At 41.6% G+C, this 16,233-nt stretch overlaps 2 protein-coding genes across 8 annotated transcripts; both read left to right on the top strand.

Moving 5' to 3' along the window:
- Positions 1 to 1,256: 1,256 nt before the first annotated feature.
- LOC135596290 (uncharacterized) lies at positions 1,257 to 3,970 on the top strand. Of its 2 annotated transcripts, none has more exons than XM_065088409.1 (2): positions 1,257 to 2,423; positions 3,711 to 3,970. In XM_065088409.1, the coding sequence occupies exons 1-2, from the start codon at positions 2,178 to 2,180 to the stop codon at positions 3,882 to 3,884; spliced, it is 420 nt and encodes a 139-aa protein (XP_064944481.1). In that variant the 5' UTR covers positions 1,257 to 2,177; the 3' UTR covers positions 3,885 to 3,970. The 2 variants fall into 2 exon arrangements, with proteins under 2 accessions (XP_064944481.1, XP_064944482.1); XM_065088410.1 differs by having other exon boundaries at positions 1,364 to 2,423; positions 3,707 to 3,970.
- Positions 3,971 to 7,437: 3,467 nt separating this feature from the next.
- Positions 7,438 to 11,065, top strand: LOC135596289 (DNA repair RAD52-like protein 1, mitochondrial). Of its 6 annotated transcripts, none has more exons than XM_065088404.1 (4): positions 7,601 to 8,053; positions 9,739 to 9,776; positions 9,873 to 9,937; positions 10,171 to 11,065. In XM_065088404.1, exons 1-4 carry the CDS (start codon positions 7,773 to 7,775, stop codon positions 10,219 to 10,221), a joined length of 435 nt encoding a protein of 144 aa, XP_064944476.1. In that variant the 5' UTR covers positions 7,601 to 7,772; the 3' UTR covers positions 10,222 to 11,065. The 6 variants fall into 6 exon arrangements, 5 of the variants coding, with proteins under 5 accessions (XP_064944476.1, XP_064944478.1, XP_064944480.1 ...); XM_065088406.1 differs by having other exon boundaries at positions 7,603 to 8,053; positions 10,771 to 11,065; XM_065088408.1 differs by having other exon boundaries at positions 7,604 to 8,053; positions 10,750 to 11,065.
- Positions 11,066 to 16,233: the final 5,168 nt, after the last annotated feature.

The following is a 16,233-nucleotide window of genomic DNA, read 5'->3' as shown; positions in this document are numbered from 1 at the left end:
ATATTATAAGGATAAAATTGTCATAAATTATTTAATGAACTTTTGAAATACGAATTTATCAAGCAACACTTACATTTTTCATTAATTATTTATCAAATACTCAAAATATTTTACAATGATGTATTCATTCAATCTCTTTCTTAAATTACACATTAAAAATATAAATATATTTGTAAACGCAGCCTCATTGGTTTTAGAGGATTTTTTTTAATATATAATTTCGATCCTTCATTTGCTGTCCAAAAATTTACATCCGCATGTCAAAGTGGGCGTGCATGAAGAAATGGATAAACTCACAACAGAACCAAAAATAATTTAAGATTTCACGAGTATAATTCAACCCTCTGTACACAGTTAAGAGGATAAGAGTCTGAATTCATCATAATCATCTAATGCTATATAATATTTGAATGTAAAGAATAATATCTATATGTACAAGACAACGCAAATGTCATTTTGGATGTACCGAGATAAGAGGCGTAGGATCAGTGAAGAAAGATACATCATGGTTGCCACGAGGGTTTTTTTTTTAGGTGAAGAAGAGGAAGGGGGGAGATGGGGATTCCTAACATCTGGTGGGGTGACGTTTGTTGGGTTACAGTGGCGTGTGTGTATTCATTGTGCTCTTTTTCATCGACGAAAATGAGGAGGAGCGGGGATTTAAAACATCTGGTGGGGTGATGTGTATTGGGTTGCAGTGGTGTGTGCGTTTTTTCATCACGCTGGTTTTCATCGATGAAAAAAAGGAAGGGGAGAGACAGGTTCTTACAACATCTGGGTGAGGTGACGTGTGTTGGGTTGCAGTGGTGTGTGTGTGTGTTTTCGTTACGCTCTTTTTCGCCTTCGTCCTCCTGAGGGTATTGTTGTGCATGGTGGTCATCTTCTGCGATCGCAGAAAGAGCCACCATTGTGAGGCTGAGACGGGTGGTAATGACAAGTAGTCGAATAGGGACTTATATCTCAACATCAATATTTTAAAATATAAATCAAAATTAATTAAAAAAAAATTCTATCACTCGTCGATTATCCCAACATCATCTTCTTAATCCTCGGCTCGACGAGGAATGATTAAAGAAGAGCCCCCTTAATATAGGAGAAGATAAGACATCTCCCCAAAAGATAAGCCATCTTCCGCTTCTTTCTTATCTCTCTCTCGCTCTCTCTCTCACACCACCCGCTGATCAACCGTAATCCAATACGCGTTGCCGCTGGCCCTCCATCTTATTATGCATCCAGACCCTACATTCTCCATCGGACGGCCGATGTCTTTTCTATAAATGTCTTACATCCGTTTATCCAACGGTCCTGCTTCTCCCTCAGTCCCAAGTGTCTTCCCGTTATATATATATATATGCACTGACTCTTAGCCCTATTTCTGCTGTCTCCAACTGCCTGCCCGAGAAGAAGACGAAGAAAGGGGGAGAGGACCTGCATCGAGAAGCGGGGGACGCTCGGTGGCAGATTTGTTGAGAAGGCTGCAGAGCAAACTGGAGCAGACATCGCCGTCCGGCGGTGCTGCTGGTCTCCTATCGTAATGGTGGTGACTGAGCTCGGTGCCTCCGGCTCCTTCCATGAGATGATGAGCCCCGGGCGGACGATGGTTGATGCATACAGACCAACCATCTGATGTCATCCACTTGCTCTCATTCTGTATGATGCGTCGATCGGAAGCGAAGCGTGGCCTGCAATCGACCGAGTAGGAGAAATCGTTTGTCACAGTCACACGCGATTTCGTTGTCAAAATAGACGTGACGACAAGAGTCAAACGCTATCAACCTATCCGTGACGGGACCGACTCAAAAGCCATTTCCTTCGTTCCCAAGGAAGGAGGACGAGGACAAACGCATCGAGATAGAAGTGGGATCTGCCCAGAGACCTACTACCTCGCTCTCAGCATCTGTCTTGTTGACCAAGGAACGTTGATGTGGCCAGTTGACTGTCTCCAGGACCGGTCCAAGCTCATCGGAGACGAGACACCGTGCAACTGAAGCGATGACGTAGAGATAAGCATCAACATTCGGAACCTGTCTGGAAACTTACCAGGAATGTTCATATCCGTTTGAATCAAATTGTTAATATCTATAATATTAAAATTAGGTCACTGACTCTTTGCCCTATTTCTGCTGTCTCCAACTGCCTGCGCGAGAAGAAGAAGAAAGGGGGAGAAGCCGGCGGCGATGGCGAGCTTGGCGAGGCGGAGGGCTGGAGATGTTTTCCGGCCGGAGGCGGTGCGCCGAGCTGCCGTGTTCTGCCGGGGATTCGCGGCGGCGGCGGACGAGAACGACGTGGTAGTGATCGGCGGCGGGCCCGGTGGGTACGTGGCGGCTATCAAGGCCGCGCAGTTGGGGCTCAAGACGACCTGCATCGAGAAGCGGGGGACGCTCGGTGGCACCTGCCTTAACGTCGGATGCATCCCCTCGAAGGTGAAAGATCGTCTCATCCCTTGTTCCACTCTCCTCGTTTTCCCTTTCCGATCCCTTTGGCGTGTAGCATCTGTCTTGTTGGTCTTTGTTTCCGATTCATGTTTTCTGTTTGTTTAGTGGTTTTCATAGATTGTGGTGTTCCTCAGTTCTGATTTTTGACAAGTATTTCTAACAAGTAGATCGAAAGATGCCTCGACTCTGCTCCCCAACTCCTTCCGTGTTCTTGTGGTCTTCTTATGGTAAACTGGAATCCTTTGATTGATTTGGGTTTCTTGAGGTAACGGTAATTAGTTGGAAAGGTGGTGGAAACGGTGAGGCTTAAAAGCGGGATAGCATTGTTTTGTTTCGTCCTTTTTGTTCACTATTTGAAGCACTGCATTACATGTCTAGTATTTGCATATCCATTCTACAAATCCACTCTGGACATATGCTGATTTTATGTTCTTCAGATAGAAATTGAGTCTAAGGTACCCTATTTTATCATTTTTGGAGGCTTTTTTAGGTATCATTTACTAGTCAGATGATATGCATTTGCAATTGATTACAAAATGTGGATTATTCATATATATAGGAGAATTGGTAATAATTTAATTTTTAATTTTTAATTTATTTTCATAAGAGAAATATAATATTTATTTCTTATGATCACATGAAATTGGAATGTCAATTATTTACTTCCTAAAAATCAAATCACTTATTAAGAAATAGATTAATTAATAATTTAATTGATTAATAAAATTTGTAACTTATCAACATGATTAAGAAAATCAAATCGAATCATTTTCTTAATTATAATACACAAATATATAAATTAATAATAAAAAAAAAATATTATTTATAGTAATTAATTTATATTAATGAAAGAAATTATCGTTATAGTGGTGGCCATCATCTGCTCTGCGCTCACAGGAAGGAAGAGCCACCGCGAGGCTGATTCCGCCATATAGGAGTCGAAGCTGCTCGATCCAAAAAGGATGTAGCTTTATTTTCTAACAACTTTGTCACTACAGTAAATAAAGGCTAAGTTAAATTCAGTGTAAAGTTGGGGTTGTGGACAGATGGAAGGAACCACCTTTGTGCTCTGGATTCAATGAACCATGATGACCAAAGAGGATGGATCATAGGACCGCTAAAGAACCTCAAAGTTTCTGTATTTTCTTTTAGGACCAAGAAAGGGTTTTGCGGTTATGATCATATAATGTTTACCGGTCTGATTAGGTATCATATTAAAACATAACAGTTCATATTTTGAGATATCTTCAAACCTTATGATCGATTGATAGGTAGATAGATGTAGAGGCCGCCTGCGAAGCAGTCGATGAAGACGAACATGACTACACGCAACAGCATGTCGGCGGTGAGGTGGAGCAGAATCCGGAGCACAAAGGCGACCGCCGAGTAGACGATACGGGCGTAGAAGACGGGCACCGCGGTCGATATGTGTATTATATGAGATATTAAATAGGATTATAGAGGTTTCTAGAAGAAATGTATTATCTTCAATTGGCATAGTGTCAATGAGATTTAAGAAAAAAATTTATTGCTTACATAGTAGAAAGAAGAAGACATAAGCCCCCCCCCCCCCCCCCCCCCCCCCCCCCGAGAAGTAATAACCCTTCATTATATAAAGGTAAATGAATGACAAAAGTAAAAGGCACAATAAATGTATCATGAATTGCAATTACATCCAAATACATGAATTGTGCAAATTAAAGAGACATGAAAATGATGCAACTCGACTTCTTTCCATGTCCAAAACCAACATTTACAAGTATGCTAAAAAGTGTAGTGTCCTCCAGTTGCAATCTATGTGTAATCTATGAAGCACGGACACGCTGGATTGAAGGGCACATACGTGTTGGACACGGATTCATCACCGACATAGCTGGACACAGACAATGTCTGGACACGGATTCATCACTGACACAGCTGGACACATGTCGTCGGACATGCGTCCAACAGTGCCTTTTTTTTTTAAATTATGTTGGATACGACATGGCGTGTGGGATTTCAGCTTCCTCATCGTGAGTCAACTGCTGAGGTATCATAACATTGGGATTCCTCACCACTGGGCGGACTAGGAAGGCATCATGCAACATCTGAAATCCTTCTTCCTCATGAATTTAGCAAGGATTTACAAACAAATCGTTAGCGTTAAATACCTTAGGGCCCGACCAAACCATTCTTCCTCACCGATGAAGCCTTTGCCCTCCACCTCGAGTCCCCCTCTCTGTTGTCACGCGTTGTCACACTCTCGAGCCCTGAGCCTTGAGCCACCCTTTGCCGTCATGCGCTCTCGTGCTCTGGAGCCCTTCGCATGCAGCACCCCTCGAGCCCTCGACGATTTCACCAGCGTCCGACGAAACATCTTCCTTAGTGGTGCCCGACGTCCAACGAAGGTAAATTAATTTACCTATTTTTATTTTTTGTCTTTTAGTCTATGTTTTTAATCTGAATTTTTTTTTACTGCTAATCTAGGTTTTTTTATTGCTGATTATTCTAGTAGGTAAATTAATGTATTTTTTTAGTAGTTAAATTGCTAACATATTATTCTACTAGTTGTTTGTATGGACTAACAGCAACTTGCAGTGTTCTTCGTTACAAAAAAATCCATTTGGTTTAAGGCCAACATGCAAATTAGATGTTCATTAGTAACACAGAGATAGCAGCATCATGACTACAACATTAATGAGCTCCAGCATCATGTCGTATCCCGTGTCCATCTGTGCTTCATAGGTTGGGTTGCAATAGATTAAAACTTCCCAACTTTACATCTACTATGGGAAAAACCTCTATACAGATGACTTGCTACAAGAAAAAGAAAGGATTCGAGAAAGCAAACTCATTGGTGACGCTGTCTGTTTCTTCTTCTATCTCACTTTCATTTCCATCATCTATCTGCCTCTAGAAAATATTTCTGAAAAAGGTGATAAAATTAAAGTATTACATTTACATTTTAAATATGTAATCAGCAGCAGTAATTATTGTGAAAGCACATTCAAATTGAATATTACGTACGGGTTCTAGATGTTAACAAAACAGAAATGAAGTGTTTTTCTTTTGTGGCATGAGCGCAAAATAAAAGATACTGCTGCTAATTATTATTTCAACTCTTCAAATGCCAGCAAGAAGGGCAAAGAATAAATTAAAAAAATAATAATAATCAGTTTAGTGCATGAGATCAATAGATATATTGTCAAAACATCTCATTCTCACAAAAATAACCATTAAGAAGACGAAAGGAGTTACTCTTGCTCGCATCATCTTCTGCTACTACTTCACCAGGAACTGTAATGGGCACTGGTTGAGGTCCCAACTCTTTTTTGTAGATTTTTTGCATCTCATCAGCAACAGCTTGAGCCAATGAATCCTATATTAACGACAGCATAGTAAAGTACACTAATCCTGGGCCTACATGTTTGAGTTTTATTTCACCATTTTTGTCGGATACATAAATCATGATTTTCCTTCACTTATGAGCATTTTCAGGTGTCACATATGAGCGATTCACGAGCTACTTCATACAAGCATATATCCTTATAGGTTCAAAGTTTTACAACGAGGATGATGCATTTCTTAAATATGCTCATGATTATATTGTTTATTTGAACTAAATATTAATGATTTACTCTTATCTATGATCTAAGAGTCGCTCTAGTTCGGTTTTCGACATGCGACTCGTCGGCACCAAACCTAAGCCCAAGATCAGTCACTTGGCCCACAGGTCCAATCCTTGCTCGGGTCGCTCCAGATCGGTTCCCGACTTACGACTCGTCTGCACCAAACATAAATCCGAGATCAGTTACTCGACCAAAAGGCCATCTCCTCCCAACTCACACAGTTCGGTCTCCCGACCAGCGGCTCACCAACATCATCCTGCACGAGCCCAGCCACCCGACCGACAACGCAAAATCATTCCCAAAGCACGGGGTGCTGCCCTTGAACTGCCTCACGACAAGCCAATCCAGCTTCCCCCGCAAGCAATCAACACAATCGTGGCATTCCAACCCAGGCACGCCTCTCGCCCCTTCAAGGGCCCCACGGCACGTCACAACCAAGTCAGCAAGAGAAGCATCCCCACGCGCTGAGCCAGCAACAGTACAAAGACGTCACTCGATATGTCCCGTCTCGGTAAGCCCGGGACGGCGTCGCATGACGCCGTTTCGCACGTCCCGGGACTACGGTCGCACAAAGGTACCATCTCATCCCTCAAGGATCAGTCGTCGCGCCAAACTCACGTACGATCGACCCTCGTACAGTAGTATAAAAGCCTCTGGTCGGCATCCGGCCGGGGGGAGAAAAAAAATAGGCAGAAAGCAGAACCCCACATTGACTTACTTGTCGAGGGGTCACAGTCGGTAACGACCCGACGGGGTCTTCTGTGCAGGAAAGTAGCAACGTCCGAAGCGAGGCCATCCCGATCGATAGAGGTGTCCTTCCTCCCGATGCGCCAATTAGCATCCCGACAAAGACGTTAATCAATATTACAGTGCCAACACACCGATTGGAGGGCTCGATCGATTCTGGCATTCAGCTTAGTCAATCGAAGACTCCCGACATCGTTCCGTGGATCAGGCCATGTTGACTCATCAGCCACAGCGCATCAGTTCATCAATATCCCCTTTGGATGGGTCGATGTAATTATTAGAACAGGTAGGATATATTGGTCCATATCCAACTTTATTTTCACCTCCTCACTTTAATGCTTCATGAGAACTTAATTCTTCCTGACAATTGCAGCTGCTGCAGTTGTAGGATTTATATAGATAAGATTTTTCCGAGGAAATCTTTCTATTCGATTGAGGTCGATTCCGTTTTGGAAAATTTTTTCTTCAATATGTATAAATAGGAGAGAGAACATGTTAATGTATCGAAGTATTTTTTATTTCTTCAATAAAGTTTCTTCAATAATTGTTCTTATCTTCTATTCTTTCCATCATATTACTTTTAGGAAAAGTTACGACGAGTGTTTATGTAATTGTAATTCGTGTATATAACGAAGGATTTCTTCTTCATTCCTTATATGTAATTAATCTTAGAAAAATAAATAAAAATATATGGAATTGCCACGTGATAATATGCGCGCATGCCCCATAGCATGTTTATTGCATGCTCACCACGTAACTCCAAAGTGATCAAGATATTATCATCATCATCATGACACTATGCGAGCATGCCGTATCGCATGTTGACTCGTGAGTTGTCGACGAGTTTCGCAGATGCATCCGACGCACGATCGGATGGACCAAATCAAGATGGACGGACCCGTCACCCGAAGCCCACGGCAGGGTCTTGAACCCGACTAAAACCCTTCCGCCCTCCTCCGAGACGGCGGCGTCGTCCCGTCCCATGGCGAGCTTTGTCCGAACCCGCCTCTGCGACCGCCGCGCGTCCGCGGTCTCTCGCTCCTACGCCGTTGCGGCCGACGCCAGACCTTCTTCCGCCTCGCCCAACTCGGCGAACGAGAGACCTGCCGCGCTGAAGCCGGCGACGGTGGATGAAGAGGAGGTCCCCACGTCGGGCATCTGCCGCCCCCTTTCGGAGATCCTCAGGGAGCTTAACAAGAAGGTCCCGGATTTGCTCATCAGGACCCGCGTAGAAAACGGCGTGGCCACCAGACACATCCCTTGGTTCGCCTCGCCTCTTTCCACCTTCCTATCTTCTCGTCTTCCTTCCTCTCCTGCTTTCATCCAGCTTGCCCTAACTGTTGCGGTTCGAACGTAACTTCTCTTTTGACCTTGATGTCATGGTTGGAGTGGTGATGCAGAGTCGTGGTGCTATGTTTGGTATCAAAGACGAAATCTTTGGTGCCTAACTTAGGTTGGGAAGCTAACAAGCTTCGTGTCTTGCTGGGCCTGCTGTATATATAGCTTTCATCATTTTAGCTTAAATTGGTGTCGTTTTACAGAATTTTCAGTTTACTTGGTGATGTATGATGTATTTTCTGAAGAACAATTCACTGGATCTTGAATTTGTTAAAATAGGGTTTCATTCTACCTGTGGAATGAAAGGGAAAATTGTGGTAGCTTAAAATTTTGAGTGGAATCTCGGTCTTGTTAGTCCTTAAGCAAAGATGTGTGTTTCCTTTTGTGTTCTACCCTAAAGTAAAAAAGGATGACATGTAGGTTTCTTGAAAGCTTAAAGGGATGACATGTAGTTTTAAGCATCTATGTTGTTTTTTGATAGAAATTTTGAATGTCTTGTACTTTGGGAGGTTCCTTGTTTTGACTTGTTAGACATTTGGGTATCTGTCGCTCTGTTGTGATTGAGATCTTTGTAATGTTTTATTATCTTCCTCATGTTGATCGGTCTATATTTAACTTTGATTGTTGCATGTGTGTTCATGTTATCATCATTATTATTTGGTTGGCTGTTGTATTTGCTCTATGCAGCATGCAAGTTCATTGATCACGATCAGAAGTAAGATGTTTATTGAGACACATATCAGTTCTGACATTGTTTGGTATGTTTTGTTTTCTCCTGCAAATTCTCAAATGAAGTTCCAATATGACAAAAACTGAGGTTAGCATGTACTTTAGACTTTTTCGGTTGCCTGAATAGTACAAGATGTATGGGCATCCTTAATCATATATTTACTACCTGATCCCATTTTATTCCAGGAGTCAGTAGTCATTCTTTATGTGCATATTTGTTGAGTTGAGCATTATTTGAATTTGCAAGTAGGACATTTCCATCTACCTTTGTACGCTCCTTTGTGACCTGGGAGACCAGAGTTGAAGTCACGAAGATAACTTAATCTATGTTTAGAGATGTAAGGTCGCATATAGTGACCCTCCCTAGACCCCACATTGGCAAGAGCCTTGTGCATCAGGTATGGCCTTTTTACAATTCAATGTCAGCACAAGGCCTAGAAATTGAAAGAGCAAGAACTTTGGATTGAAAACTTTAATTTAACCTACTTGCCAACCTCTTGCTCAGTGAAACTGCATCGGAACCTAAGATCATCAACGTTACTACAGTTCCGCACAGCACGTTTTTAAATCGTGACTACAGATCCGCACAGAACATTCTTAGCAACTGTATCGACATCCTCAAACCCATTTAAGGTCCAACAATGCAAGAAGCTGAAGCTGCATATAAACATCTAATCCCTATCTATACATAGGTTGAGAAAATGGAGTTTTGAGGCTTCCTAGTATGATTCCTACTATGTGTAGTTTCAGTGCTCATTTCTTTGGATCAAAGATGAACCTTTGCTTGTCTTATGGTAAGGATGTTGTTTTACAAATATGTTCATATCTTCGACACATATTGCAAGCTTTCATTCACCATTTCTCACATCCACTGCTTGCAGGCACTTCATCAATCGAATTCTGAATGTACATGCTCCTGGTATCTAATTTCTTTTAGCTAACCCTGTCGAACTTCAGATATCATTGCAAATGATGGAAATTTCAAATATTCATTTGCTTTTGTTATGTTGTGTAGAATGGTCTGGTGAGATTCGAAGCATTGTGTATTCAACGGATGGGAGTTCAGTCTCAGTCTCTGAGGTACATTTTCATCAGACCTTGCAAATTTAGTATGAATGTTGTTGAAGCGAGATGACATACATATTCACATTTAGGCCTGCATACCGAGATAAAAGGGTTTATGCATATAACCGCTACATATTCACACCATGGTCCACCTTAAACATGTCGCAGTTTGGTACTACTTCATGAAGTTTTCCTGAGGATTTTAACTGTAAGATAAATTACACACATCATATAGCCTTGTGTATCAGGACAAATGGGTGCATGCAACTCCGATGAATTTTCCACAGAAAACCTGCTAGGCTTGCATGAGATAGCTTCTCTGTTGATACAATGACTTCATATCAAGATCACTTAAATATGTATAGATGATTGATATATATCTCCAACTGTATGATGCTTTGTAATTTTCTTCTTATTTGGATTCATCAGTTAATTCACCTTAGTGAGAAACACCTCATCTGGTATTAATTTACATTCCCATGAATTCTAGGATCCTCCCCTTCTGTGTAATCAGATGACTTGTTTATCTATTATGCTGATGAAAGCTTCATTCTCACAAAATAACCATTAAGACAAAAGGAGATACTTTTGTTCACATCATCTTCTGCTACTACTTCACCAGGAACTGTAATGGGCACTGGTTGAGGTCCCAACTCTTTTTTGTAGATTTTTTGCATCTCATCAGCAACAACTTGAGCCAATGAATCCTATATTAACGACAGCATAGTAAAGTACACACACTAAGATTCTAAATAATAGAATCAAGCAGACCACTTATTCTAAATGTACAAGTAGAAGCCAGAATAGTACTTGATGAGCCTCCAAAGGAGGATTGAATGAACACCCAGGTGGCTCAACTTCAACAGCAGGAATGAGACAGGCCTTGTGCTTGTGGAAGATCAGAAATTCGGGAAGAAGAAAGGAAAAAATCATGCCTCAAGTACAGAGGGAGACTCTTATACAGCATACAAGAAATAGAAGACTACTCAAAGACCAAAATTGTTTATTTCAACAATCTCTCTCTGCAATAGCATGTACAACATAAACACTACGAAAGGCATGAAGAAGTTATTAGTAACTTGACAGAAGAAGAATGCATTGATGATATTTTATTTAATGAAGTATTGATTTGTTCTCCTATCATTACTATTGTTTAGGAAACTGCGTTGTTAGGCTATATTTATTTACAACTTATGTTTCAACTGCTATTTGTCTATAATGCAATTCATAGATTTAAGTTTCTTATAAAGGATTTTAGGTATCTAAGATTTTAAACAAACTTAATAACTATTTAGTATCCAATAAATATAAGCTATTTTCACATTACGTTATAGTTTTTTTTTTCGATATTGTTGAAAATATTATAACATAGTATAAAAATATTATAAAGAATTGTTTACCCAATAGATCGGGTCATAAAAAAAAAAGAAGAAGAAAGGAACGGAAAAAAAATAGATGATTAAAGGACTTTAAGGTATTATGTAAAAAAAAGATTATTTGAAAATTCTAAAAATGAATGAGAGAAAAAAAAAATCCAAAAAGAAGAGTTCTTTAAAGAATTTGCAACTGAAACTATGATGTTTTATTTTTTTATAAATCATATACTATTAGCAGATTATTTTTTGTCTCTCCTAATTTTCTCTTTATATATTAATGATCCATCCTCTTTGGTCATCACGGTTCATTGAATCTGGAGCACAAAGGTGGTTCCTCCCCTCTATCCAAAACCCAAATCGTAAATAAATACATTGAATTTAATCTTTATTTCTTACAGTGAAAAAGTTACCAGAAGAATAAAACTGCATCTTTTATGGTAGTATATAAGTCCGACCTCGAGCAGCTTCGACTCCCTATCATTACCACCCGCATCAGGCTCACGGTGGCTCTTTCTACGGCCACAGAAGATGGGCCACCACGCTCGACCACACCCCCAGGAGGACGAAAGCGAGGAGGGGCTCGTAGAGCCGATAGCCATGGTGGTTCTCTTGGACCATCGGCGGGATGCTGTAGAAGATCTCGGTGCAGAAGGTGGCCGGAGCCGAAAGCTCCTGGAGCTACTTTTGATCTCATCCTCGACGGTGGTCTTTAAGCTCGAAGGGTCTGCAGGAGCATGTGCTGTTGGGCTCAGCTGATCGACCGCTCTCGGGGGCACCTCCGACGGTCTGTCAGGGCACTCCTCGATATCAAGTGATGGTGGCGGTGGCATCTTGGTGGATGGGGTGGGGTGTGTGCGTATGCGTGTGAGAAACCATGCCATAACGCTCGATTGTTCATGTGAATCCGTTCAGGTACCAATTCGTTGTATGTTACCGCTAAAGAACCTTTCTTTCCTTTCCATAACTCTAGCAGTAACATACTAGAGCAGGAACCTTTCGACAAGAAAGGTTCTTGTGGAGTTCCTTTGGTGACAGTCTAGAGCAAACACCGAGAAGACTTGCCTCTTATGTCTATTGCATGTTACATGCCGACCATATATTACCAAAGCGAGTGAGGCTTAGCGAATAAAACCATTCAGTTACTCAGACAAGATATATTTTCCTAGTAGGTCTAAAGCTGTAGAAAGAATCAAAGTGATAGGGTCTTCTTCCTAGATGTTATCCTCATGCATAAATTGATTCAAGGAAATACTAGTCGAAGTTCATGATAAGTTTCATTTATCAACGATGAGGTGTAAAATTAGAACAGACAGCTATGATTACATATAGTAGGAGAATTTTACAGTGACAGTACTGACACAGGAGGTGCCCCCAAGAGCTATGATTACATATAATCAGTATTCATACTGATAAAAATTACATTTAGGTTTCAGGCACCAGTTTAAGAAAAGTGTAGACTATCTTAGTAACTAGATTATATGCCTGGTTTGTATAATAGTGAACTTTTAAAGTAGGAAATTGACATATCTAAGTGGTTGTCAGCTAAGATATTTGCTGATTTTATCTTAGAATTAAAAGTATGTATATTTGTTAAGGAAAACAGCGAATCCAAGTGTTGTCTTCCTTGCACCACGAGGTAGACTAATGTGCTATTTGTTTACGAGTCCAAATTTAAGATATCAGCATTGTGTCATTACGAGGCATCACAAGAAAATGTTTCTTGTGCTTGTGAAATCTGAAATGTCCAGTCTAAGATTATTATCCGTGTTGATTATTTTTTAGTAGGACAGATTGCCATACTTGTCAAAAATTTACTAATATACTTCAATGTGATGCTGCATTTGAACCTCGTAGATGATGGGTTGCTCCTGGACATATTTCAATGCACTGTGTTCCTTGTAAATGTGGATCGAATGACACTGAAGTGCCAAATATAATTTTGGATACAAATAGTGACAAATCTATTGAGAGATGATCTTGCCGGGTGACAACCATTGTGTTTTTCCTTCCACAAACTTGTTCGTACTCTATATCAATGAACATTATTCATTTGTTCATGTTATCAAATAATAAATAAATAATATTAAAAAGGAGAGAAAAGCACAAAAAAAAAATCAAATCTTTCAACAGAAATGTACATGAAACATAATGAAAAGGGCTAAAAACGAGAAGTTCATTTAAAAAGCCTATAACATATGTTTACCGGTCTGATTAGGTATCATATTAAAACATATAGCCCAATAGCATCACATAAAAGATGTACAGGCCGCCTGCGAAGCAGCCGATGCAGACGAACATGCCGACACGCAACAACGTGTCGGCAGTGAGGTGGAGCAGAATCCGGAGCACAAAGGCGACTACCGAGTAGACGAGCCCGGACGTCGAGCAGCTTCGATTCCTTGTCGTTAACACCCGCAGCAGCCTCGCGATGGTGGCTCTTCCTGCGGGCGCAGAAGATGGCCACCGCGCTCGACAGCACCCCCAGGAAGACGAAGGCGAGGAGGAGCTCGTAGCACCAGTAGCCGTGGTGGTTCTGTTGAACCATCGGCGGGATGCTGTAGAAGATCCCGGTGCAGAAGGTGGCCAGAGCCAAAAGCTCCATCAAGCTCCTAGAGCTGCTCCTGATGTCGTCCACGACAGTGGCCTTTGAGCTGGAAGGGCTCGCGGGAGCGTGTGCTGCAGGGCTCAGCAGGCAGATCACCCTTGGGGGCACCTCCGGCGACATGTGAGGGCTCTCCTCGATATCAGGTGGTGGTGGGGTGCCGACTACTCCGGTCGAACCAAAGGACGAGAGGCTCATGAAGAAAGAGATGGAAAAGAGGCGTAGGATCAGTAAAGAAAGAGATGGAAAAGAGGTGTTTTTTGTGATGAAGAAGAGGACGGGGGAGACGGGGATTTATAGTATCTGGTGGGGTGACGTGTGTTGGGTTGCAGTGGTGTGTGTGTTTTCATCGACGATTAAAAAGAGCGTAATAAATCCCCATGCATGCGTTGGGTTGCAGTGGATTTATTACGTTACGTTCTTTTTCATCGACGAAGAAAACCACTGTAACCCAACACACGGGGATTTATTACGCTCTTTTTCATCGACGGTGAAAAAGAGCGTAACGAAAACACACATACACCACTGCAACCCAACACACGTCACCCCACCCTGATGTTGTAAGAACATGTCTCTCCCCTGCTTCTTTTTTTCATCGATGAAAACCAGCCGTGATGGAAAAAAAGCACACACAATTGCAACCCAATACACGTCACCCCACCAAATGTTTCAAATCCCCGTCTCCCTCCCTTCCTCTTTTTCGTCGATGAAAAAGAGCACAATGAAATAACGCACACACCACTGCAGCCCAACACACGTCACCCCACCATATGTTATGAATCCCCGTCTCCCCTCCCCCCCCCCCCCCCCCCCCTTCTTCTTCTTCACCAAAAAAAACCCTCGTGGCAACCCTGATGCATCTTTCTTCACTGATCCTCCGCCTCTTTTCCATCTCTTTCTTCAAGAGCCTCTCGTCCTTTGGTTCGACCGGAGTAGTCGGCACCCCACCACCACCTGATATCGAGGAGAGCCCTCACATGTCGCCGGAGGTGCCCCCAAGGGTGATCTGCCTGCTGAGCCCTGCAGCACACGCTCCCGCGAGCCCTTCCAGCTCAAAGGCCACTGTCGTGGACGATATCAGGAGCAGCTCCAGGAGCTCGACGGAGCTTTTGGCTCCGGCCACCGGGATCTTCTACGGCATCCCGTCGATGGTCCAACAGAACCACCGGGATCTTTTTCACCGCAGTAAATGAAAGCTAAGCAAGAGTCAGTGACTCATTTATGGTTCGGGTTTTGGATAGCTGGGAGGAACTACCTGCGACGATTAGCGATAAGAGATGCTGTCGTAGCCGTCGGATGGGAACAATTTTGCGATCTGGAAAAGCCTGCGATCGCATATAATGCGAGCACAAGAAAGCCTCGAACGCAGTAAGTACAGGTCACTTTTATTTACGGTGCAGGTTTGGGGCGTGTGGGAGGAATCACATGCGACAGGTAGCGGTCGAAGAAGCTATCAGAGCCATCGGATGGGAGAGATTTCGCAATCTGAAGAAGCTCGCGAACGCATGTTATGCGAGCGCACGGAGCCAGTCGACGTGCCAGAAAATGATTGGCAGTTTTTTCGGTAATTGCTGTTCGTCTGATGGTAGGACCCGCATGTTAGTTGTCACTAAAACTCTACTCGTTTTTTTAATTCGATGAACTATGATGATCAAAGAGGATGGATCATCGGTTCTTCCATCACCTTACTAATAGATATATTTTTTATTCTTTTTTTATAAATTAAATTAAAACTTATTTTTATTAATCTGAAGTTTCAATTGAAAATTTAAAAATAATATAAAATAATATTTGTTTACTATTATCCAAGATATAAATCACCATATATTTGACCCTATGATCTGATCTGAATTCGGTTTGAGGGCTTTGTATGAAAATTAATTAATTATGATGAATGTAAAATCATTTCTAACTTGCACATTTGTGTGTGTGTATATATATTCTATTCTACTCAAAAGCTATATATTTTTAAGAGAAAATTAGGAGAGACAAAAAAAAAATCTACTATTAGCATATGATTTATAAAAACTGTTTCTTCTATAAATTCATTAATATCACAATGCAACAAACCATCAATTTTCATTTATCAGTCATCCGATGACGTTTCAGAGGAAAATTTAAGAGAAACTTGTAGAATTGGACATAGATCATAGAGCAACTAGAGTTATTTGAGTAGATAGAAATCGTGATTGACGATGGAAAATATCTACTACAGAGGATTGAAATGACTGGAGTCGAGATTAACAATATGGATAGAGCAACTTGAGTTATTTCAGTAGATAGAAATCGTGATTGACGATGGAAAATATCTACTACAGAGGATTGAAATGACT

The sequence above is a fragment of the Musa acuminata genome, chromosome BXJ1-10, assembly GCF_036884655.1.
Source record: "Musa acuminata AAA Group cultivar baxijiao chromosome BXJ1-10, Cavendish_Baxijiao_AAA, whole genome shotgun sequence".
NCBI lineage: Eukaryota > Viridiplantae > Streptophyta > Magnoliopsida > Zingiberales > Musaceae > Musa > Musa acuminata.
Note: the sequence above shows the minus strand (reverse complement) of the source record. Positions and strands in the feature narration are given on the sequence as shown.